The 25,698-nt window shown below is 37.1% G+C and overlaps 1 protein-coding gene across 4 annotated transcripts in view; it reads left to right on the forward strand.

Moving 5' to 3' along the window:
• Nucleotides 1-14,493, forward strand: part of TOR1AIP1 (torsin 1A interacting protein 1) — a 49,139-nt gene extending 34,646 nt beyond the window's left edge. For 2 of the 4 annotated variants that reach the window (XM_037021092.2, XM_037021094.2), the window contains 3 exons: nucleotides 9,148-9,192; nucleotides 9,536-9,592; nucleotides 12,098-14,493. In XM_037021092.2, coding sequence (XP_036876987.2) covers nucleotides 9,148-9,192; nucleotides 9,536-9,592; nucleotides 12,098-12,885 — 890 coding nt within the window. In that variant the 3' untranslated portion in view covers nucleotides 12,886-14,493. The remainder of the gene's footprint in view (nucleotides 1-9,147; nucleotides 9,193-9,535; nucleotides 9,593-12,097) is intronic. The other 2 variants (XM_037021093.2, XM_037021095.2) reach the window with 1 other exon arrangement.
• The last annotated feature ends 11,205 nt before the right edge of the window (nucleotides 14,494-25,698 follow it).

Raw genomic sequence — 25,698 nt, forward strand, 5'->3', positions numbered from 1 at the left:
GGTTACTCCCTGATAGGAAAAAATTAACTGCAAATTATTGATTAATGCATGCTTTACATATCCTTAATTTTGATCTTTTAAAGGGTGTCGGATGATGAGCTATGGAAGTACATTTTGCTGATAGTATTCCTTTCTCTGAAAAAAAAAAAAAAGCAGTTCTTGTGTGGTGATCTCCAATAGGTTCTTCACAATTGTATAAAGGTCATACTAAAGTGTGGGCAAAGGGTTTGTTTGTATTTATACAGAGGATCAAAGCCTAATTTTGCTACCCAGAAAACGAATTAAGATATGATATGCAGAAGAACTTTTAACATCAACATCCTCAGGAAGACTCATTCGAGAAGATGATCATAAAAAACTTTAACATAGATCCTGGCGCTGTTGCAGTTGTAGCTGCATTCATCCCGCCAGTTCCTGGACTTGCCATTGGAATGAAGAAGGAGATATCTAAGCTGGCCTGTGCATACAGTAAAACAACAAATATGACTGGATCTATATTGTCGGAACTCAACCAAGAATTAGGAGAAGTGCGAGTTGCAGTGCTCCAAAATCGTGCGACTATAGACTACAACTGTTAAAAGAACATATGGGATGTGAACAGTTCCCAGGAATGGGTTGCTTTAATTTGTCTGATTTTTCTCAAACTATTCAAATTCAGTTAGACAATATCCATTGTATTATTGATAAGTTTTCACAAATGCCTAGGGTACCTAACTAGTTTTCTTGGTTACAACTGGTTATGGCCAGTAATTGTAGGTCTGCTTTTGTTATGCATCTGTATTCCCATTATGTTAATGTGTGTACACAATTTAATTAGTAGTTTGTTAAAACCTATACATGCTTATGTTACTCTACAAGAAGTTATGTCAAAGAAATAATCAATCTTCCCATGTTTTCTTCCGTCTGCTACTTCTATAGCTTTTCTTCTTCCTTCCTAATTACAACCCTTTACTAGAATTCATGCCTCATATAGAAAATTACCGAGTATAATTCTTCCAAGTGGTAAAGATACCTCAAGACAAATGCTGGGCATAGAAGCCACAGGGCATAAATATGCAAAGAAGTAAAAAGCTAACCTTTTCAAAGAATATTGCTTCTCTCTCTTACCAACTTTACATTTCCCTGTATGGCCCCAGATGATGGCTGGTTAGCCAGAGACGGGTAAGATTCCTCAAAGGAGGAACAACCTAAGACAGGCACAGTCGCAGGGGGGCCATCAGGTGAGAAATCGGGGATCAACAGTGGTGAGGCTTAGAACCTCACCCCCCGTTTTGAGAGAAATCTTCTGCATCCGTGGATGTTTTGTTGCCCTTGTCTAGCTTGGATTAATACTTAGTCTACAGGCACACACCTGATCATCTACATTTGCCCTCTTACAGCACTAAACTATGTTTTCTACCTTTATCTTGGCTCTACCTACCACTTCAGCATTTTATTAAAAAAAAATAAGGCAGAAATGTGGAATTCACATATAAATCAAGCATAAAAATCAAATGAATGATCATATCTGATTTGATTGTTTATAGTTCATGATGTGTGATCAAAACTGAAAGTTTCTGTGATATGACTGCCCTTGCACTGTTCACCATGTACGAACTTACTCACTATGTAAGAACTTGTTCACCATTTAAGAACTTGTTCGTTATGCTTCAGAAGATTGGAGACTGTTGAGAATTAAGGCTTGGGGTTGATTAATGATTGTGCATTGAGTCCCCTATACAGAATTTTATTGTTCTTAACAACCATTTGATCAATAAATATGAGAGATGCCCTCTCAAAAAATAAGAAGTCAAGAGCATAGGACATGAATCAGTTATTATTTATTTATTTATTTTTGTTATCATTAATCTACAATTACATGAAGAACATTATGTTTACTAGGCTCCCCTCATCACCAAGTCCACCTACACACCCCATTACAGTCAATGTCCAGCATAGTAAGTTGCTGTAGAATCACTACTTGTCTTCTCTGTGTTGCACAACCCACCCCACACCCCCTCTACATTACACATGCTAATCGTAATGCCCCCACCCTTTCTTTTTACCCACCCTTATCCCTCCCTGCCCACCCATCCTCCAAAGTCCCTTTCCCTTTGGTAACTGTTAGTCCATTCTTGGGTTCTGTGATTCTGCTGCTGTTTTGTTCCTTCAGTTTTTCTTTGTTCTTATACTCCACATATAAGTGAAATCATTTGGTACTTGTCTTTCTCTGCCTGACTTATTTCACTGAGCATAATACCCTCTACTTCCATCCATGCTGTTGCAAATCGTAGGATTTGTTTTCTTCTTATGGCTGAATAATATTCCATTGTGTATACGCACCACATCTTTACTCATTCATCTACTGATCGACACTTAGGTTGCTTCCATGCTGGATAAACATAGGGGTGCATCTGTCTTTTTCAAACTGGGCTGCTGCATTCTTAGGGTAAATTCCTAGAAGTGGAATTCCTGGGTCAAATGGTATTTCTATGTTGAGCATTCTGAGGAACCTCCATACTGCTTTCCACAATGGCTGAACTAATTTACATTCCCACCAGCAGTGTAGGAGGGTTCCCCTTTCTCCACAACCTCGCCAACATTTGTTGTTGTTTGTCTTTTGGATGGTGGCGATCCTTACTGGTGTGAGGTGGTATCTCATTGTGGTTTTAATTTGCATTTCTCTGATGACTAGTGCTGTGGAGCATCTTTTCATGTGCCTGTTGGCCATCTGAATTTCTCCTTTGGAGAACTGTCTGTTCAGTTCCTCGGCCCATTTTTTAATTGGATTATTTGCTTTTTGTCTGTTGAGGTGTGTGAGCTCTTCATATATTTTGGATGTCCGTCCTTTATCGGATCTGTCATTTATGAATATGTTCTCCCATACTGTAGGGTACCTTTTTGTTCTATTGATGGTGTCCCTTGCTGTACAGAAGCTTTTCAGCTTGATATAGTTCCACTTGTTCATTTTTGCTTTTGTTTCCCTTGCCCGGGGAGATATGTACATGAAGAAGTCACTTATGTTTATGTCCAACAGATTTTAGCCTATGTTTTCTTCTAAGAGTTTTAAGGTTTCATGACTTAAATTCAGGTCTTTGATCCATTTCAAATTTACTTTTGTGTATGGGATTAGACAGTGATCCAGTTTCATTCTCTTACGTGTAGCTTTCCAGTTTTGCCAGCACCATTTGTTGAAGAGACTGTCATTTCGCCATTGAATGTCCATGGCTCCTTTATCGAATATTAATTGACCATATATGTTGGGTTAATGTGTGGAATCTTTATTCTGTTCCACTGGTCTGTGACTCTGTTCTTGTGCCAGTACCAAATTGTCTTGATTACTATGGCTTTGTAGTAGAGCTTGAAGTTGGGGAGCGAGATTCCCCCACTTTCTTCTTCCTTCTCAGGATTGCTTTGGCTATTTGGGGTCTTTGGTGTTTCCATATGAATTTTTGAACTACTTGTTCCAGTTCGTTGAAGAATGTTGCTGGTAATTTGATAGGGATTGCCTCAAATCTGTATATTGCTTTGGGCAGGATGGCCATTTTGACGATATTAATTCTTCCTAGCCAAGAGCATGGGATGCATTTCCATTTGTTAGTGTCCTCTTTAATTTCTCTTAAGAGTGTCTTATAGTTTTCAGGGTATAGGTCTTTCACTTCTTTGGTTAGGTTTATTCCTAGGTATTTTATTCTTTTTGATGCAATTGTGAATGGAATTGTTTTCCTGATTTCTCTTTCTATATTGGTTCATTGTTAGTGTATAGGAAAGCCACAGATTTCTGTGTGTTAATTTTGTGTCCTGCAACTTTGCTGTATTCCAATATCAGTTCTACTGGTTTTGGAGTGGAGTCTTTAGGGTTTTTTATGTACAACATCATGTCATCTGCAAATAGTGACAGTTTAACTTCTTCTTTACCAATCTGGATTCCTTGTATTTCTTTGTTTTGTCTGATTGCTGTGGCTAGGACCTCCAGTACTATGTTAAATAACAGTGGGGAGAGTGGGCATCCCTGTCTTTTTCCAATCTCAGAGGAAAAGCTTTCAGCTTCTCGCTGTTATGATGTTGGCTGTGGGTTTATCATATATGGCCTTTATTATGTTGAGGTACTTGCCCTCTATACCCATTTTGCTGAGAGTTGTTCTCATGAATGGATGTTGAATTTTGTTCGAATGCTTTTTCAGCATCTATGGAGATGATCATGTGGTTTTTGTCCTTCTTTTTGTTTATGTGGTGGATGATGTTTATGGATTTTCTAATGTTGTACCATTCTTGCATCCCTGGGATGAATCCCGCTTGGTCATGGTGTATGATCCTTTTGATATATTTTTGAATTCGGTTTGCTAATATTTTGTTGAGTATTTTTGCATCTACGTTCATCAGGGATATTGGTCTGTAATTTTCTTTTAGTGGGTCTTTGCCTGGTTTTGTTATTAGGGTGATGTTGGCTTCATAGAATGAGTTTAGGAGTATTCCCTCCCCTTCTATTTTTTGAGAACTTTAAGGAGAATGGGTATTATGTCTTCTCTGTATGTCTGATAAAATTCCGAGGTAAATCCACCTGGCCTGGGGTTTTGTTCCTTTGTAGTTTTTTTATTAGTGCTTCAATTTCTTTGCTGGTAATTGTTTTGTTTATCTTTTGTGTTTCTTCCTTGGTCAGTCTTGGAAGGTTGTATTTTTCTAGGAAGTCATCCATTTCTTCTAGGTTTTCCTACTTGCTAGCATATAGGTTTTCATAGTATTCTTTAATAATTCTTTGTATTTCAGTGGGTTCCGTTGTGATTTTTCCTTTCTCGTTTCTGATTCTGCTGATGTGTATTGATTCTCTTTTTCTCTTAATACGGCTGGCTAGGGGCTTACCTATTTTGTTTATTTTCACAAAGCAGCAGCTCTTGTTTCATTGATTTTTTTCTAGTGTTTTGTTCTTCTGAATTTTGTTTATTTCTTCTCTGGTCTTTATTATGTCCCTCCTTCTGCTGACTTTAGGCCTCATTTGTTCTTCTTTTTCCAATTTCGATAATTGTGACATTAGACTATTCATTTGCGATTGTTCTTCCTTCTTTTAATATGCCTGGATTGCTATATACTTTCCTCTGAAGAGTGTTTTTGCTGTGTCCTACAGAAGTTGGGGCTTTGTGTTGTTGTCATTTGTTTCCATATATTCCTTGATCTCTATTTTAATTTGTTCGTTGATTCATTGATTATTTAGGAGCATGTTGTTAAGCCTCCATGTGTTTGTGAGCCTTTTTGTTTTCTTTGTAGAATTTATTTCTAGTTTTTTACCTTTGTGGTCTGAAAAGTTGGTTGGTAGAATTTCAATCTTTTGGAATTTACTGAGGCTCTTTTTGTGGCCTAGTATGTGGTCTATTCTGGAGAATGTTCCATGTGTACTTGAGAAGAATGTGTATCCTGTTGCTTGTGGATGTAGAGTTCTATAGATGTCTATTAGGTCCATCTGTTCTAGTGTGTTGCTCAGTGCCTCCGTGTCCTTACTTATTTTCTGTCTGGTGGATCTATCCTTTCAGGTGAGTGGCATGTTGAAGTCTGCTAAAATGAATGCCTTGAATTTTATTTCCTCCATTAGTTCTGTTAGTATTTATTTCACATATGCTGGTGCTCCTTTGTTGGGTGCATATATATTTATAATGTTTATATCCTCGTGTTGGACTGAGCCCTTTATCATTATATAATGTCCTTCTTTATCTCTTGTTACTTTCTTTGTTTGGAAGTCTATTTTGTCTGATACTAGTACTGCAACACCTGCTTTCTTCTCTCTGTTGTTTGCATGAAATATGTTTTTCCATCCCTTGACTTTTTGTCTGTGCATGTCTTTGGGTTTGAGGTGAGTTTCTTGTAAGCAGCATATAATGGGTCTTGCTTTTTTATCCATTCTATTACTCTGTGTCTTTTGATTGGTGCATTCAGTCCATTTACTTTTAGGGTGAGTATTGAAAGATATGTACTTATTCCCATTGCAGTTAGATTCGTGGTTACCAACGCTTCAAGGTTAGCTTCTTTAGTATCTTACTGCCAACTTAGCTCGCTTATTGAGCTATTATATGCACTATGTGGAGATTCTTTTCTTCTCTCCCTTCTTATTCCTCCTCCTCCATTCTTTATATGTTGGTTGTTTTATTCTGTGCTCTTTTGTTTCCTTTAACTGCTGTTTGTGGATAGTTGATTTTATTTTTTGCCTTTAGTTAGTATTTGGTTGATCTGCTTTTGCTGTGATTTTATTTTCTCTGGTGACATCTGTTTAGTCTTAGGAGTGCTCCCATCTAGAATAGTCCCTGTAAAATACCCTGTAGAGGTGTTTTGTGGGAGGCAAATTCCCTCAACTTTTGCTTGTCTGGGAATTGTTTAATCCCTCCTTCATGCATAAACGATAATCGTGCTGGATACAGTATTCTTGGTTCAAGGCCCTTCTGTTTCATTGCATTAAATATATCATGCCATTCTCTTCTGGCCTGTAAGGTTTCTGTTGATAAGTCTGATGATAGCCTGATGGGTTGTCCTTTGTAGGTCTCCTTTTTTCTTCTCTCTAGCTGCCTTTAAAACTCTGTCCTTGTCCTTGATCTTTGCCATTTTTATATTATGTGTCTTGGTGTTGTCCTCCTTGGGTCCTTTCTGTTGGGAGTTCTGTGTGCATCCATGGTCTGATCGATTATTTCCTCCCCCAGTTTGGGGAAGTTTTCAGCAATTATTTCTTTAATACACTTTCTATCTGTTTTTCTCTCTCTTCTTCTTCTGGTATCCCTATGTTGTGGGTATTGTTCCTTTTGGATTGGTCACACAGTTCTCTTAGTATTGTTTCATTCCTGGAGATCCTTTTATCTCTCTCTGTTTCAGCTTCTATGTGTTCCTGTTCTCTGGTTTCTATTCCATCAATGGCCTCTTGCATCTTATCCATTCTGCTTATAAATGCTTCCAAAGATTGTTTCATTTCTGTAATCTCCCTTCAGACGTCATCCCTTAGCTCTTGTATGTTTCTCTGCATCTCCGTCAGCATTTTTATGATTTTTATTTTCAATTCTTTTTCAGGAAGATTGCTTAAGTCTATCTCCTTCTCATGGTTTGACTCTGTGATCTTTGTCTGCCTCAAATTCCCCCTTTTCATGGCGATAGAGATAGTTTGCAGAGCTGGCACGAGTGATGGCTGGGAGAACGTCTCTTCTTGTTGGTTTGTGCCCTTCCTCTCCTGGGAGAATAATGACCTCTAGTGGCTTGTGCTGGGCTGTGCGAAGATGGGGCTTCTGATTATTCTGATAGCCCGTCGCTATGGAGTTTATCTCCTCTGTTGCTGTGGGTGTGGACTGCCTCAGGCTGCTGCTCCAATATGGCCGAGCCACATTGGAGGGGAAACGGCCAGGAGGCTGTTTATCTCTGTAAGGGGCCTCTGAGCTGCCCTGCTATCCAGGGGGTTAGGGTTCCCGGAGTTTCCCGGAATTCCCTGCTGCTGGCCTATGTGTCCCGGGATGCTTCCATCCACCTGTGGGGTCCCTGTCCCTTTAAGACTTTTAAAAAGCACTTGCTTTTCTTTGTCCCCAGCCCTGGCTGTGGGGACCTGCTCACAGGTCTTACTGTCCTGTCTCTCTAGTTTCCAGCACCCCACGCACGCAATGTGTCTGTGCTCTGGTGCGGATGGCTAGGGCTGGCTATTTAGCAGTCCTGGGCTCCCTCTCCCTCCCCGCTCTGACTCCTCTCCTCCCGCCGGGAGCTTGGGGGAGGGGCGCTCAGGTCTCGCTGGGCGGTGGCTTGTATCTTACCCCCTTCATGAGGCGCTGGGTTCTCGCAGATGTGGATGTAGTCTGGGTGTTGTCCTGTGTCTTCTGGTCTCTCTTTTAGGAAGAGTTGTCTTTGTTGTATTTTCAAAAATATATGTGGTTTTGGGAGGAGATTTCCGCTGCTCTACTCACACCACCATCTTGGCTCCGCCCTCCCTATGCTTTTGACTTTTATAGAGCAATTGACTTTTAGCATACTCTTCAGACTGGAAAAGGTTGAGCTTTATCTTTTAAAAAGATTTTTTATTTAGGAATTTTTGTTATTCTTTCTAATCATAAATTTTTTGTTTCATATTGGGGTACATCCAATAAAGTGTACAGATCTTAGTGTACAGCTTGATGAATCTTGAGATTTGTATATATTCATGTAACCTTCACCCAGATCAAGATACCAAACATTCTCACTAATAGTATTTTTAGTAAGAGATATAGAGATTACCTTTTAGACAGTTCCCTGTCTCAGTAGTATATACCCTGCCAAGTTCTGTTCTATAAAGTATATTAATATTACATTATATAATAACTTATTTAGTTATTCTTCATTAATATCATCACAGTAAAGCACTTCACATTTTCATGAATTATTACCTCATTTCATTTTTGCAACCATGGAATGAAGTATTCAAGATCAACATCTGATGCAATTTTTTGTTGTTAGTTATAATAGTTGGGCTTTGGTGACCTACCTCAGAAGCTTCTAAATAATGTAGTTTCCTAGGCTAAACCAGTAATTGAAAACAATTGCCTCTAGGGTTAAGGTTGATGTCATTTTGTTTTATTTGAGTTTGTCATATGACCAAAATAAGGCTATTTCTGTATCTTAGCAATACTAATTTTATTGCTCCCATTTAGTCCAATGTTTCTCAAGTGAAAGGCTGTTGATAGACACCAGGAAGATCAGTTACATATACAAAAGTTGTAAAACTCCAGGCAAGTGGTAGATGGCAGTATTGTTAAATGTAGGTCATATAAGTGAGTAACCCAGACTCTCCCCGTTCTGATCCCTGTCCTTCCATTTCCTCCCTCTTAGACATTAAAATCTGCAACCTTGCCTAAAAGGATGGAAGGAAAAAGGAAAGAGTTGGGATAGTTTTTGTTTTTAAAGTAATGGTGGAAGTAGAGGTTTGATGGAGTTGTGAGAAAATTATTTTCGAACTCTATTGTTTAACCACAAATCTAAAACAGAACTGCTTGTCTATTAACAGAAGTAGTGAAAAGTTTTTTTAATGTAATTTAAAAAATGCTAGTGATATTTAACATGGAAGCACCAGAGGAATATTTGAGGTAGTAAATAGTGAGGCTTAACATTTTTACCTTAAATTCTCATATCCAGACAACTCAGTAATCCATAATCTATATTTTATCCTTTTTTCCCTCTTTACAGCATCAGCACCAGACAAGAGTTCAATATATGGCAGTTTTTCAGATGGTATAATATTTCCTTTTGTTATAGTTGTACTTATTTTCTTTGTCTTCTTATCATTGTCCCAGAAGTTTAATCACTCATATTAAATAATTTGGGTCAAAATACTTCAAGGCTTTCTCACAAAACTGTGTTAAGAGTGTGCTTTGTACTAGGGCACTGTATGTCATGCGTAGCTGTTAGTCTAATGGGTACTTGGATCTTCTTCTTTTTCTTCTGTTTCTGGATGATCTCTGCCTTATTTTCTTTCAGTGGATGTTGTATTTTCTTTCTCTATTGGAAATGCTTAAATTATGAAACATAATTTGTATTATTGTAAATTGATTGTCTTTATTACTTCTATCATTAGATGACAGCATTCAGAAATCAGAGCTTGGAAACCAGTTTCCTTCAACCTCGAGCCATCGTAAGTTTGTTCATTCATTTTTATTAAGTGAGTCTCCAGTGATCGATATTGTTTTTAATTTTTTGACAGTAAAATAACAATGCTCTTTGAAGAACTGTATTTTAAGTACCTCAAAGGAAAAAATATATATTTTATTAGCACCAAAATTATTTAGGGACAACCATATGAAACAACATCTGATTTTCCCTTTCATTTTATTGTCCATAATACCAAATGTGAAAGTCTGTAAGTAGAGCTGCTTATATAATACTACTAACCAAGTGAATCAGCTGAGTCAAAGAAAAGATGATACATATTATGACATAGTGGGATTACTATGGGTTTTAGAGTCCACAGACCTGTACTGGAATTAGATTGGACCACTTCTGTGTAGTCTCAGGGCAAGTTTCTTTGATTCTCTACGCCTGTTCATTATCTGATTGTGTACTAAGAAAATAGTTTAACAATCTCAGATTTTTTTTTTCTCAGTACCACTTTGCACTAGCAAAGTGAATGCTCAAAAGAGCCTTTTTTAAAAATACAGGTTATACCTATCTATATTTTCCTAGAAATTAAAATTGAAAAGATTTGTTAATGTTTATTGTTTTATTTTTTAAGCATTCAGTAAGAAGAATGATAAATTGCTTTGCATTATTTCTAATCTTCTTAATGCCTGGTTTTTAAAAATATATCTGGAATCTTATCAGTGCTTCTCCATTTAGTCTGTTACAATAGTTTTGGTTGAAGTAACCTGCAAAAATCCAGCTTTATACAGATATGTAGAACTTTAGTAGTCTTCAGATAATTGTAAATACTCTCTTCTGATACTGTCTAAAACTCAATAAGTGGTAGTTTCTGAATGTCATTTGAAACGTGAAATCTGAAATCATGTTAATGAACATCCGGTACATTAAAATCATGGGTCTTTCTTGTACTTTTAGTAGACTATCATGCACTGATGATTTGGAAAATACTGGTTCACTGTCATGTAGATCTTCTAGATGTTAACATATTAGTAATACAGTATAAGAAGGTCACATTTTTTTAATATCACCATCCATCTCAAAAAGTCTCAGTATGGGGAGCTGTCAAACTCAAGGTGGCAGGACAGTATTTCTACAATCCTAATTTTCACTTAAAACCTTGATTTCTTAAATTGGCAACATTGTTAGTTGTTTCCCTAGAAGCAACGGGTTCACTTTGTTCATTTTTAAGAAAATTTCTACCAAATACACAAACCATAGTTTGTCACTTGTTAGTTCAAATAAAAATTCCATGAAAAAAAGCGTAACTTCGGCTCAAAACTCAGTCACACAAAGTTCTTTTCCTCTGTACTTTCTTTCCACTGTACTTTCCTTTGCAACCATTGTACTATGCAGAAGTGCTTTAAGTATACTTCCCATGTCTTCATACAGAAGATTAGAATATGTACTCAAGGGCTGAATTTTAATAAGATAAATAACTTTCATCGCTTTATGAAGGACATTGTTAAGTTAAACTGGTAACCTTGAATGCATGGCCGTGAAAATACAAAGACTGTACTAGTCTTTTTGGTGCCATTGTCCTGTGATTCATGCTAAGACATCAGTTGTTTTTCCCACCATGGCTTTTTGTACCATCCATGGGAAATGTCAACGTGATGAATAGGGATTAGTAATATCTTAGTGTTACAAGAGTAGCTTTAACCTCAAGGCTCCCCTTGAAAGGACCTCAAGGTACCCCACCAACCACTCTTTCAGAATTGTTGCTCTAAAAGGTCCATAGAACAATTACTAGCCTAAAGCAGTCAATCAATAAACAGAAAGTGTAAAAGTATTACTGTTGCTATCATATTAAATGATTAAATGAACTGGTGTTTGAGAAAGTGCTTTATAACATCAAAGGCACTGGATAAATGTAAATTGATTTCGTTATTGCCAATAATGGATTAGGGATGAGTTGCAAACTAGATTTTACCAGTGACTTGCATACCACAAAAGATGGGCATCAGTGCAGTTGTAGGGACAGGTTGCCAGTGTAATGTATGGAAGATGTTCACTTATAGTTGAGCATCCTTTCTTTATCCCTTTACATATTTCAAAACATTCCACCTTGGATAATTAGCAATGTGAGCTCTTGAGTTTTTAAAATTTTTAAATATTTTATAAAATGTCTTTTAATACTGTTTACTTCCCAAATATTAGCTGTAGTAATTATAGTTTTGCTTTATAAAATGTTTTATTTCTGACTTGTTTATGTCATTTCATGTACTTAGATTCTCATTTCTCCTCTCTGAGATTTATAATTTTGACATTGAAGAGACACATATGCATACTTACACACATAACTTAAAACCTATGGATATGAGATTTTCTTGTATACATGTGATAAATTATTTCTTAAAGAAAGTAAATTATCAGCTCCCTTCTTTAAATTTCTCCTCTTTTATCAAATGTTCATAAAGATTAATATTCGTTTTGAAAGTTACTTGCCCTTGTATCTAAGAAAATGGTATTTGTATCTGTCATTTCTTCTTTTCCCAAGCAGAAGTGACTGGACAACCCAAAAATTCATCCTTTGTCAAAATGAAGTGGTGGTGGCCACTTGTTCTGATAGCTGCTCTTGCCAGTGGGAGGTTTTTGTTCACTCGTACTCCTGAGGTAGAAGCCTCTGCTGTTAAAGAGTTCCAGAACCAGATGAAACAGCTTATGAATAAGTACCAAGGTCAAGATGAGAAGCTCTGGAAGAGGAGCCTAACATTCCTAGAAAAACATCTTAATAGCTCCCAGCCTCGGCCTCAGCCTGCTATCTTGCTGCTCACTGCTGCCCGAGATGCTGAGGAAGCACTCAAGTGTCTGAGCGAACAAATTGCTGATGCCTATTCTTCCTTCCATAGCGTCCGTGCCATCCGGATTGATGGGGCAGGCAAAGCTACTCAAGACAGTGATACTGTCAAACAAGAGGTAGATCAGGAGTTGAGCAATGGATTCAGAAATGGCCAGAATGCAGCTGTGGTACACCGCTTTGAGTCACTGCCTGCAGGCTCCACTTTGATCTTCTATAAGTACTGTGACCATGAAAATGCTGCCTTCAAAGATGTAGCCTTAGTCCTGACTGTCTTGCTGGAAGAGGAGACACTTGGAACCAGTCTAGGCCTAAAGGAAGTTGAAGAAAAAGTGAGAGATTTCCTTAAAATCAAATTCACCAACTCTGACACACCCAGCTCCTACAAACATATGGATGCAGACAAACTGAGTGGACTCTGGAGCCGTATTTCACACTTAGTCCTGCCAGTACAACCTGAAAATGCCCTGAAAAGGGGCATCTGCTTGTAAGGGGTGAGAGAAGAGAAAATCATGTCTCAAGTTCTGAGAATTTTTCAGATTTTTCTAAGCAGAGATAGGACTCAGAGCTCTTTTTGAAAAAAGTTTTTTTTAAAAAGAAGTTAAGTTCTTAAATAAGTATGGAACACCTAAATCATTTATTCAATGCGATCATCTTTTTTAAAAGAATCATTTCCCTATTTCATTATGATCTGCATTGATGGCATATGAGAACTATAAATTATATGCAGTCACATGAGGATCTGTTTAGATTCTGGGTTGAGTCATTCTTTTGCTGTGGTATAACCAGTGGATGGTATTAGGCTCTTTCCTGTGAATCCTCCCAATTTTTTAACTTAGGTTTTTCACAGAGCTTGTTGGGTTATTTAGTAAGTAGCTCTTACCTAAATGCAACCCTGTTTTGTTCTCTTATATATCATTTAACTGTGAGTTCCTTAGCTTCTGCTTATAGGAACAAAAATAATGGAAGGTCATCTGAGTGTGTGTTTGGAGGGTGAGAAAAGGAGGCAGTAAGAGAGAGAAATTGTGAAATGAGGAAGGAAAGGGGGGAAAAAGTCTTCATGATGAAATGTTAAAATAAGCCATTGACACTTAGGTTAGTCAAACATATATGAACAGTGAATTCTGTTGGCAATTGTTTTTCAGGTGTCCTTTTTTCCCCTTTAAGAATTTTTTTGGTGCTCCCAAGGATTGGGAAAATGTATATCACAAAGTTTAGTGTATTTGTTCATTTGACTCTTATGGGTAGATAAATTCAGAGCATTTTGTTTTGGACATAATCGTGAAGCTTTTGTTTTAAATTAAGAAATATAATTTCAGGACTTCATCAACCATTTGTTAACCACTTTCCTGGGCTACTGAAGGATTTAATTCCTGCATGTCCACTGGTTGTAGACTAAGTCCTTTAATGACACTCTTATAGCAGATGTAAAGATTTGCTATACATGTGGTAAATCTTATTAAGAGGGCCTCAAGAAAAAAAAAGTGAACTTTATATATGAAGAATGTTAAAATGTACTGCTGTACATTACTATACTACTACAGTATTTCAGTTGTAACTGCATCTATAACAGCTTTCTCATCTGTCAACTGTTCTGGTTTTCTTAGAATCTTAAAATCTAGATCTACCTTTTTTTACTTAATTGCCTGCACACATTTAAATGAAAACATTTAAGTGTTTTCTAAAATAATAGAGCCAATCATAGGCTTCATCACTTAACTTTTGAGAATACCATGACTGATAGTAGTGTGTGGTACAGCTTCTTCCCGCTAGGACCACCAGGATTCATAAATTTATACTCCCTATTGTAATTTGTTCTGGACTGTCAGAAATCAGATCATCTGATTTATAGAGGATTCTAAAACAAAAGTTTTCGAAAAGGCTTGTTTTATACATATATATGTATATACATATACACATATATATTATATGGAAAAAAAATGTTTTTATTAAATGTTTCACTGACCAAAATAATTTTAAAGTAATTAACATTACTTATATCTTTCAGGAAAAATTATTGTTAGCAGTTGATCTGTAAATGACTTTAAGAGCTATTTTAGTAATTTAAATAAATTTGCTTTCTTGGTTTGTACTCTCTGTATATGTTGTAAATGTAATGATTCATAAACCTTTTTTTAAAATTAATCCTAGAGTTTTCTTTACACTTGAACAATCTTAGTGCCTACTGATAGGAGAAATTGAGGCCGAAGAGTTGGAGCCATTTATAAGTACATTGATTAGAAATATGATCACCATGATTTTCTGTTTTATCCAGGAATTCTGGATTATCACTAAAATAGAATCACTTTTGGCATTCCTGACTTGACAAAAAAATCTACAGCAGCATTTCTCAAATTTTTTATTCTCATATTCCCAAAGAGCCTTTTTAGTTTTTTTTTAATCATCTAACCCTATGAAATTTTAGTACCAGACATATCCTGTATATCTCTTTATGGACTGTATAAATTTTTGTGCTTTATACATATGAAGAGTAAGATTTTTATTACCCCCAAGAACCTGTTTTTGCCCCCATCAAGAATGCATGCATACTTAACATTTTTATTTTAGATCATTGCTACCAAAAACATTTTATCTTCTGTTCATGTTACTGTAATCCTTTTGAAAGGGAAAATTTAATAACTGATGAGGTTAAAAACAGGAACTAGGGTCTCTAGAAATTAGGCACATTGTAACTGGGTAACAACAGTGGCCCAAGAGAAGCCACAGTACAGTACTGGTCTTAGAAATTTTAGAAACTTAATTTGCTACCCTTTTATTAATGACTTTTTTATATTTAAGGAAGTTTTCTAAACCTCCAATCCTCAAAACAAAGACTGTAAGTAGACTTGATTTTCATCCTACTCAGGCTTATAACTTAAGATTTCCGTAGTTTAGTTAATGCCTAAGCTAAAGATATGAAACACAGTTTCCCCATGATCTTACCCTTTGGAAAGTGGCCTTTATGTTGGCAATGCATAAGGAAGCATTTCTTACTGAATGCATAAATATCTCCTGTACTGTTCTGCTATATTTTCCTTATCAAAGTCATGGAGTCATCTTACAGTATGAGGATTTTACTGGTTATTAGCTACCTAGGATGAAGATGTGAGTCCTGAACTGGGAAACTAAACTGAGAAGGCTGCCATTGCCTGGTAAGAGGAAACTTCTGCCTTAAATACCTACCCATCTCTCTGGCCTAGATTCAGAGATGTCATGGTGTGCTTGCAGGCTCTTCTTAATGGCGGAGAAGATACAGCCTGTCCCCTGAGCATGAACTGGGAGAAACTGCTCACACTCCACACATTGTAGTCTTGCCTTTTACACATTGTTGAACTCTGCTAGAATACTTTATTTCCTGCCCTCTACCTTTCCCCAAATTTCATGCTCTGCGAATTCCTTGTCTTTAAGGCCTTAACTTTTTTAGGCAGAACTTCAGTGACATCTTCCTAATTCCCTTCCCTCAAACAGTGGCTCAGGTGCCACTTTGAGCTCTCATCCATCTTGTATTACACCTGGTGACAAACCAGGTAGGACATTCCCACTACCATATGCCTCTTGAGAGCAGGGGAGTGTCATCAGTATATGCCCAGTGGTAATCTCAGACTGTTCAAATATTTGTTGAATAAAAATTGCAAGCATTCCCTGGTTAGCTAAGGCAGACAAGTTGCATCTTGCTCAGTGTTTTATTTGCTTTTTTTCTCTTTTTTCCTGAGCCTTTTCCTAAAGCTTTATATAATTATTTCAGCCTGGATTCAGTAGTGCTGTGAGTAATTTAAGGGGAAGGAGACCAGTCCCAGTGCTGCAAGGGAAACTGGTCTTCCTCTGGTGGAAACAACCATTATGGAGAGGTCTCTAAGGGGAACATAAATGTTGAGACACAAGTGGGAGGTGTGAGGTCTCCACAATGAGATTTGGGATTGAGTTTTATTGAAAAAGCTAGCAAGTTTCCTTACATTAATGCATATTGCCTAAGAATTATCACCCGGGTAAGAGATGGCTATGGATATGACCAGAAGATGAGTTAAGAAAAATATTTGAGAGAATAACAAGCTTTGGTAAGTGACTGTAATGTTAGAGAAAATACCTTATAGAGGACTCTCCGAAGTGCTGTACTGCTAATTACTCTACCACTTCATACATTTAGTTATGTGTCTTCTCTCCCCAAACACTAAGCACACAGTGGATGACACTAGTCTTATCGCTGCACATCTTTATGCTGACTTCTGGCAGTTTGAAGTAGAGAGAGTCCCGTATTTAGTCAGGAATTGTTTGATGGTAAATAAAAATCCTAACCAGCAAAAGATAAAAGGAGAGGTGAGATGGGTATTGTAAGATTATACATTTCAGAGCTCAAAGACTTGATGGGGAGACCTCAGCTGCCGTTCATTCCCTCTGCCTCCCTACATCTGGCTTGCTTGCCCCAGCAACTTAACCTTTGTGACACACACACACACCAAGAGGGTGAACCTGATTAGCTCAATCCAGTGTACGGATGATCCCTGAAAAGCTGTCCAGGTCACCCCTTTGCAGGGACCCTGGATAGAGATGGGGTAGGCAGTCTACTGAGGTCAGGCCAAGGAATGGGAAGGTAGAGCTAAGGGATAACAATACATTTTCAAATTTATGAAGACTTAATGTGATGCTATACCAGTTAACTTATTCCGTTTTGGCTTTTAAAATAAAAATCAATAATAGGGAATTAGGTAATAGAAACAAAAAGTTTTCAGATCTTGTCTTAATCATGGTTCCATCTGGATAAATTTGACCTAAACAAGTCCTGTTTGCAGCTCTGCTACAAATGTGTTCGGATTTCTTCCCATTGCTTCTGTTTTCTATGCATTAAAAGGGGGACAGTTATCAAAACTTCAGGTACTATTTTAATATATAATGGCTATTATTAATTTGTTGTAAGCCCCTCAGGAGAACACTGTTCCTTGGGCAAGTGAGGTGGTAGGTGGCCAAGTACTTCTGATTCAAATTTGATTTTCTTAGGGTTTGTTTTCCCACTTTGGAACACACTATTTCAAAAGAGAATTTACCTATGCTATACAGCTCTCTATAAAGAATATTCACCCACAGCAGTTATGTGCATTTCTTGATAGGCATTTTTTTTAAATCTACTTTCAATTTCTCATAGTTTAAGTGGACTTCCTTTTAGTTTGTGAACAACAAAGATGGAAAAGATCTATATAAACATTTATAGTTGAATATGTATTAAGTTGTCCCTCACCCTTTTCTATTTTTTGTTAGCTATTTACTGAGTGCTTATTAATGCTCCAAATATGTTCCAAGTGCTTTACACCTATTAGCTGATTTAATTCTCACAATAAGTCTGGGAGGTGGTACTGTTATCCCAGTTTAATAGGCAGGAGCCTGAAACACAGAAAGGTAAAGTGACACTTGAATACCTAAGTAAAAAGCAGCGAGGCAGAGATGTGAATGCAGGCAGTCTGGCTTCAAAACAGTTATTCTTACTACCATGTGTCTAGAACCCCATATACATTGTTTTCCCTCCATTTCTTCAGGCTCTGTAGAGGTTGGAGTATTTTTCCAACCTGCAGATTCTTATTTGTGGCTCTCTTTTAAACCTGTTTCTCTCTTTCCTCCTTGCTCAGCTTTGTGGATCCAATATTGCACACACCAAGGGTCTGAATTTCGAATAGAGGGAGAGTCATCACAGTCCTACCTGTTGACTCACAGTGGTGTACACCGGCATCATGCTTTTGGAACTGCAGGCCTACAGTATTGACTCATAGTTCATCTTTCAAAATACCTACATGTAACCTAAATGCTAGTTCTCACTGAAAACCACAGAGCCTCTGTATTTGCCCTCCCTGTCTTGATGCGAAATAGCACCTCTTTGAATGCCTAAGAAAGAGTCCATGTGCATCAAAAGCATTGGCAGTTTCACAGAGACAGACGGAAAACTATGACAGAGCACAGGGCCTACCCTCTGGAGTCTGGAGTCTGACTGCTTGAGTCCAAATCCCAGCTCCATATCTTTCTGTCTGACAAATTACCTAACTTCTCTGTGCTTCAGTTTTCTAATTTCTAACATGGGGGATATAATGAACCTACTATTTTATAGTGTTGTGAGGACTTAGAAAGTGCTGAGGGACATGTTAACCATTTTTGTTCACCTATATTCTTACCAACAACTCTCCTCTCCCCTTCTGTGTAGCATCAACTGGCTGGCTTCTATTTCCAACCCTCTTCCCACAGTGACCTTTATTATGCAGAGTACTTGAGCTTTCTCCCCAGTGTACACCTCCACTGCAAACCCCAACCTGTCACAGCGTTCATTAAACAGGGATTCCAGTTCCCAGAACCCACCCTCCAAAAATCTGCAGCATTATAAAGAATGAGAAAACTTCCCATAACACACACACATATATAGCTCTTTCATTTGTCCATGGCTTTTTCTTATTCAACCTCACTCTCCTGCTCTTATGCTTAAAGACCTCACTTTTTTTTCAAGCAACAGTAGTTTGTGGAGATTATTTTCTGAGTGTTACAGAGACCACCCTGTGTTGAACATGAAGATGTGCCACCTAGATTTCTTTACAAGAAGGAATTTGTTGTGCCAACTGCTGGGAGTGTAGTCAGTGGACAGCCTTCACTGTCAGCCTCCTCATGGATTGCTTCAGCTGCAGTTACTTTGCCCAAGGTCATGCCAGGGGAGGGTGAGAGTGGTGCCCATCCAATGACTGATTGAGGGAATCTAAAGGCTAGACCTTTTCAGTCCAACTCAGTGCAATTCATATGGACCTTTTGCCCTCAAGAACTTCCTCAAGGGGGCGACTGAGGCTATAAGACTTACAGGGTGACTGACTTCTCCCTCTCCTCTGTCCTGCCCCCTTCTCCCACAGGTGTTCATACAAGGGCACTCCCTAGTAAATATAGTAAATTTTGTCTGAATCTGCCTCTAAGATGCCAACCTGTGTCACTCTGCAAGCTTGGTGTAGTCTACAAATGGAGTGAATGATAGCTAATATTTACTGAGCACTTAACATGTACCAGGCACCATACATGTAGTATCTCATTTAATTTTCTTGACCCTTTGAGGTAAACTATCTCCCTGTTACAGATGAGGAAAAATGGACGCAAACCTATCCTGTTAGAAACTAGTGACAATAGGATTTGAACTCAGACCATTTGACTCCAGAACTTACATTCTTAACCATCATGCTACATTGCATCCTACCAAATTATTTACTTAAGAAGCAAAAGTGATATTAAACCATTTCTTATAAACCATAAATATATAATGGATGAGTTAGGGAAACATAGTGCCTGACCTATAGGTCCACTTCATTATCTGATGATATTTACACCTTTCTGTAGAGATAAAACCTGGCAAAAATGTTTGGAACTCAATAAGGAAGAATACCTTTCTAATAATGAAGGCCTACTAGGTTTCTGATTTCCTAACTTGAATGCAGGTTGTACTAGGTGATATTTAATGCTAAATACAATTGCCAAGGTTTATAATACCTGAAAACATAAAGACCAAAGTATTTTGCTTGATGTCTTCTCTGGAAGAGTCTTTATCTCAATTATATACAATCTATCCATTGGTTAACAGATGACTCAAGTTGTGTTTGGTGTAATACTTGCCTCTTGAAATATACCAGTGGGAAGATTCCATTAAATCTTTCTTTTTGGAGCTAGTTCCAATAATTAAATATTCTGTTATTAACTGGTAGGTTCCAAAGACCAAAAGTTTGCTTCTCTGAAGTATTTTTATTAGCCTTAGATAAGCAGATTTACAGGCACACAGGGAATGAAGTGCTTTCATGTACAGAAAATGCAGACAACTTCCTGTATTGACTTCACCTGTAAGTTTTAATTGTTACTGAATCAGCAGTTTGCTTTTGAGTCATCTGGTTATTCCTGAAGTAGCCCTTTGACCTTTGCCATTTTCCCCAAGGAGATAATGGATATTAGATGGTTGGACTATAGAGTAAGCCCATATTGCATTCTAAACAACTATTATTTTGCCCTTATATAATGTTATCCCATTCCTCTAGAAAAGGGATACAAACCCCAAAATCTATAGCAGTGTCAATATCTGCCTTCAATCTTTCACTGAGTGTACAGGGAGGGGAAAAAATGTGTGTGTGTGTGTGTGTGTGTGTGTGTGTATGCTTAAAATTACCTTTTAGTATGAAATAAAATACAAATAATGCAAAAATGAGGGACAGATGGATAAGGTTAATATAACTTTCATTGTTATAGCTGTCTCCCATAATTTAGAAAGGTAAGTGTTCTTTTATCTGTTTCAAATCTTAAACATAAGCATATGAGTTGAAACAGAAAACTAATTAAAACATGGTCTTATGGTTTCTTCAAAGCATCATCTCAAACAGCGTAATGAAATTAAAAATGTAAGGAGTATAAATAGAAATAAATAAGGCCAAAAGGCAGTGGAACAGGAGAAGTTTGCAAGTAGGGTGCTGGGATAATCAGCAAGCCTGGTAAGTCCACTTTCAGACAGTATGAGGTCATGCTTCAGATAACAAAATACTTGTGGAGCCTTTCATCTGAGGTTCTTCAAGTCCTTTGCTGACATTATCTAATAGTAAATATTATTACCCCTGTTTTATAGGTGGAGAAAATAAGATGCTAAGAGATTAAGTAACATACTCAAACATACGTAATGACTCAGTGACAGCACAGAAATTTATTTCAGGAATCTAATCTTTTCCATTCATATCACTAGGTCGGCTTTCCAGACAGCAAAAGACACTTATTGGTGCAAATTTGGGTTAAACTAAAAATATATATGTATTTCAGTAATATAGTGAAATTCTTTCTGTGAATATCTAGTGTCCTAAATTATATATATATATATGTATTTCAGTAATATAGTGAAATTATATCTGGGAATATCCAGTGTCCTCATGGTTATTTTGTGTGTGATACATTATTTTTGGTAGGGTAGGGCATGAACAGGAGAGGTCTAGGCATTATTCTTTACTTTCTGTTCCCACTTGTCAGAATTGTGCCTGAAAATTCTGTCGTTTCTGTGAGAACATACTATGGGATGAGGGAATGGTTCTTGGTTGTTATCTTTTCGAGAATGTTACTGACTCTTTCACTTTCATCCTGATCTCCAAGCTCCCAGAAATCTTTTATATATATACTCTTGCTTCATGAACGCAAACTTGTCAGTGCATAGTTGATGACAAAAAAGACAAAATCACAAATAGAAATTATTTACATTCTAATATAAAATAACTTGTGCTAAAAGTAGCTAATCACAGGACAAAAATGCAGTTTTATAACATTAATTGCACATAAACTCTAACTACATTTCAAGATGGAGTGTTAATACATTTCTCTTTCATTTTGGCCTGTGTTCAGGATTAAAGTTACTGACAGGAGATCAAGTGAATTTAGGGCAGAGAGCTTCATATACAAATATCCATGATATACACCTCATTTATCATCTGTGTGGGCTGGAGAGTTGAAAGGTGACTGGAGAATTGTTTTTCCTTAGTCACTCAGACTTATTTGTTTGGCCAAAGCACAGAAATCCACATCCTGGTGTTCTTTCTAAAGAGCATCTAACTGCTTTGAGCAGCCACGCTGTGTAGTGGAACAGGCATGTAATTTAGAGTAAGAGTTTCCAGGTTTTGCCTCACCATTCTCCAACCTTGTGACCCAGAGCAGGCCACTTCACCTTTTTAAGCTTCAACTTCCTCATCTCTGAGAGAGGGATGCTAGTAATATATCCCAGGTTTTGATGAGCATTAAACAAGACAATGAGTGTGAATAATTGCAGTTATTAGAGGTTACACAAGAGTTATTTATATATAAATGTTACATAAATACATAGACACTTAACCGTTGAACAATGGCAGGGGTTAGGGGCACCAATCCCTGTGTGGTCAAAAATCTGTGTGTAACTTTTGACTCCCTGCAAAATTTAACAGCCTACTGTTGACCAGAAACCTTACTGATGAAGAGTCAATTAGCACATATTTCATATGTTATATATATATATTATATACTGTATTCTTGCATTAAACTAGAAAAAAGAAAATATCTTTCCACAGTGTCTCAAATTTTAAAAATTTCCAACGTTATTGAAAAAAATTAGCCTCTTTCAATACTGTATCGTGAGCAGAGGGACTTAGGCATGTTGTTCAAGGGTCAACTGTATTAGTGATATAAAATACATATGTATTAGTTATAGCCACTTATGTATGTAAAATAATAATCAGCAAATGTTAGAATAGTGTATATGTTTGCACAAATTTTTCAATTCTTGCTTAATAAATGCAATCACTTTTATTTCCAAAACCAGCTATCTCTTCACCATCACTTTTATCTCTGCCTGTCAGTTTTTCTATCAGACAGTTCCAGCTGCTTTTGCCACCTTATAATATTTTGTTCCTAATGCACTAGGATTTGTAACCAAATGCTCATATGTTCTCATATCTTGCTCAACAGGTGGGGAGAACCGAATCCCAGGATTCCAGGGGTGTTTTTAGTTGCTGATAAGTCTCATTAAAACCTGTGGGTCTTCTTCCAGGCTGGGCACCCAGCTGCCTTTTTCTATTTTTGGAAGGGCCACAGAAAATCTCCTGTCAAGAGTTTAAAACTTTCCACAGCCTGTCAATAGGGTGGTTCAGCCCTTGCAAAATATAACCTGTTTTGGTTATGTATAACCTCATCTTGACATATTCTTCAGCTTTTTAAAAAATTGCAGCTGTCTTGGAATACAATGTCCCATTGCATATTTCATTTGTATTATTAGTCCATAAATCAGCATCGAAACAGAGAGATGCTCTAAAGAGAGGTGCTCTTTAAGAGTGTTCTAAGAAAAAGGGATTGCCTTTGTATAATAAAGGGATTACCATGTCTGTTAGCTAAGCTATTTAAAAAGAATGCCAGTAGGAAAAATTCTAAAGAAAAGAAGGCACTCAACACTAAAAGAGACTAATTTTTGAAGGTTCTGGAGATTGAATTAGGAAAATAAACATTTTAAAGCTTAAAAACATTTCAAAATCACACATTTCTTAAGTACTCTTGTTCTTAACAAGTATAAAACTTAATTGGGGGAAGTAGGAAAGACTTGTACTTAGATTTAATTATATTGATTTTCTCATTCACAAATCTTGTTGAGGAAACAGAGGATGGAAGCAAGTTCTCGCAATAAAATGATCAAAAGTCAGCCTCACCCTAATCCAGATCCGCCCCCAAAACTAGAGTTTATCATTTTTATGTGTTGTTATGTACTTGTATATATACATGTACCCACAGACTATAGAATTATTATGTTTTTTTATTTACGTAAAAGTCAGACTGGAAGACATCTTTAAGCAAGTTGCTGTTTTACATTCAAGAATACTTTCATTAAACAGTGTTTTGAGATGTACCCATTGTTTCCAGTGTCTCACAATTGCTATGATAAATGAATCTATCATTCTAAGACTCTATTAAAAATAAAGTCAGCCTTGAGTTTGTGCTACTAAATCCTGGTTTGCTTTTGACCTTGGCAGAAACAGAAGGAAACTCAACTAACCCCATTGCTTGGCTCTATTCCAAGAGCACTTGAGTACTCATCTTAAAGGAGGGATTAGCTATCAAAAGTGAAATGTGGATTTGAAGCAATTTTCCAGATAATTTGTTCCTCAAAAAGCTACTTTGAACTGAGCCAGATATTTGGATGAATTTTGTTCTGCCTTAGATCTACAGCTAGTTTTTCTAGTTTACTTCATTGATGGAATGAATTCATCCATCCATTCATGCAATTGATTTTTATTAACAATTAGAGCTAAATGCAAAGCATCATGTTAAAACGGATTTTTGTTTTGTCATTGTGAAGAAGGGCATGTTTATCCTTTTCATGTCAACTTTATACATCATAAGGTATACTTGCTAGATCTTAGCTACCTTTACCAACTACTAGGAACAATAACTCAAAACAGGGTGAGAGAAAGTGTAGGTCCTACTGCTAATTTAACTGTTTGCCCTACAGTTCCATCAAATCTTCAAGTCATACTCTATACCTCAAAAAAACATATATACCCTAAAACCGGAATTCTTGCTAACACTAGATAAACCCAGGTTCACTTCCTTGTTCTAGAGTGATAGGGCAAATCAGTGTGAGTACAGGGTATGGAATCAGATTTAAGTTGGATCAGCAATGCTCTTCTCAAATACGAAAGTGACAAGCCCTTGTAGTAGGCCCTGAGGTATTTCATGACAAGGATTTCATTCTTAGCAACTGGTTCATGCAAAATCAGTGTTAATTGTATTGTGGATTATTTGGAGTGGGGAATTTAAGATCTCTTTTAAAGTTAGAAAATACATTTCCAGACCATCCAAAAACAATTTTGTGTTTATTTGGGCTTGTTTGCTCTTACATTTTAGCTGCCATAGACATTGGAAAATCTCTCTGATCTCTTTCCTATGTGTAATGTTTTGACTTACCCAGACAGGAATAAATCTCTTACTGAGCTATAAGGTATAACCAATCTGTTTGAATATTTACTCAACAAGAATCTTTAAGTGTATCAAGTAAAGAACACTGTTTTAATTTTACTAGACCCTGTTTAATTAAAATTTCTTTTCTTCCAAGCTATGGCTTTCTGCAATGGTCAGGTAACTTTTTACATTTAAGAAGAGATTCTGTCTGAGCCACGGATGAGCTCAAATGCCAAGTTCCTCTTTTTCAATGATGTGGACAAACATTGTGGGCTTACTGCTGTATTTTTTCTGTGACTACGAATGGCTGAATCCTCACAACACTGTAAGATACATTCCACATTATGTATTTCTGACCAGCAGTAGGTCTCATCACATGCCCTCTCACAGAATCTCAAAATCTGAGGGTGGTTCCAGTGAGCTGAGTCATGGTCTCAGGACTGAGTGGCATCCACCAGAAAAACACAATGTTACTGGGTGTAGACTCATACCTGCAGGTTTGTCCAGGGAAAAATAGACTCTGCTGAGGCGATCCAGTTCATTCTTACCAAAGGCAAATTCTTGCTGTGTTTTTCTTTTAGGGCCATTACGATGATTAAACAAGTGGGCCGAAGTCCACTGCAGACAATAAGGAGTCATACTGAATTCTCAAATGACACATAACTAGTCTGTACTGGTTTGGTCATCGAAATATTAAAATAGTTCTGTAGTGCTTACTAAAAAGCTGCTGTCGCTCACGAACTGATTTCTAACATCAAACAACTAAGTCTATACAGTGCCCAAAAGGGGGGCCTTGGATGCTGCTCCATTCTAATTGGCTCCAACTCTATTAGTTGTGAAGTTTCCATATCACCTCTGCCTAAAAC

This window comes from Manis javanica, chromosome 11 (assembly GCF_040802235.1).
Source record: "Manis javanica isolate MJ-LG chromosome 11, MJ_LKY, whole genome shotgun sequence".
Classification (NCBI taxonomy): Eukaryota; Metazoa; Chordata; class Mammalia; order Pholidota; family Manidae; genus Manis; species Manis javanica.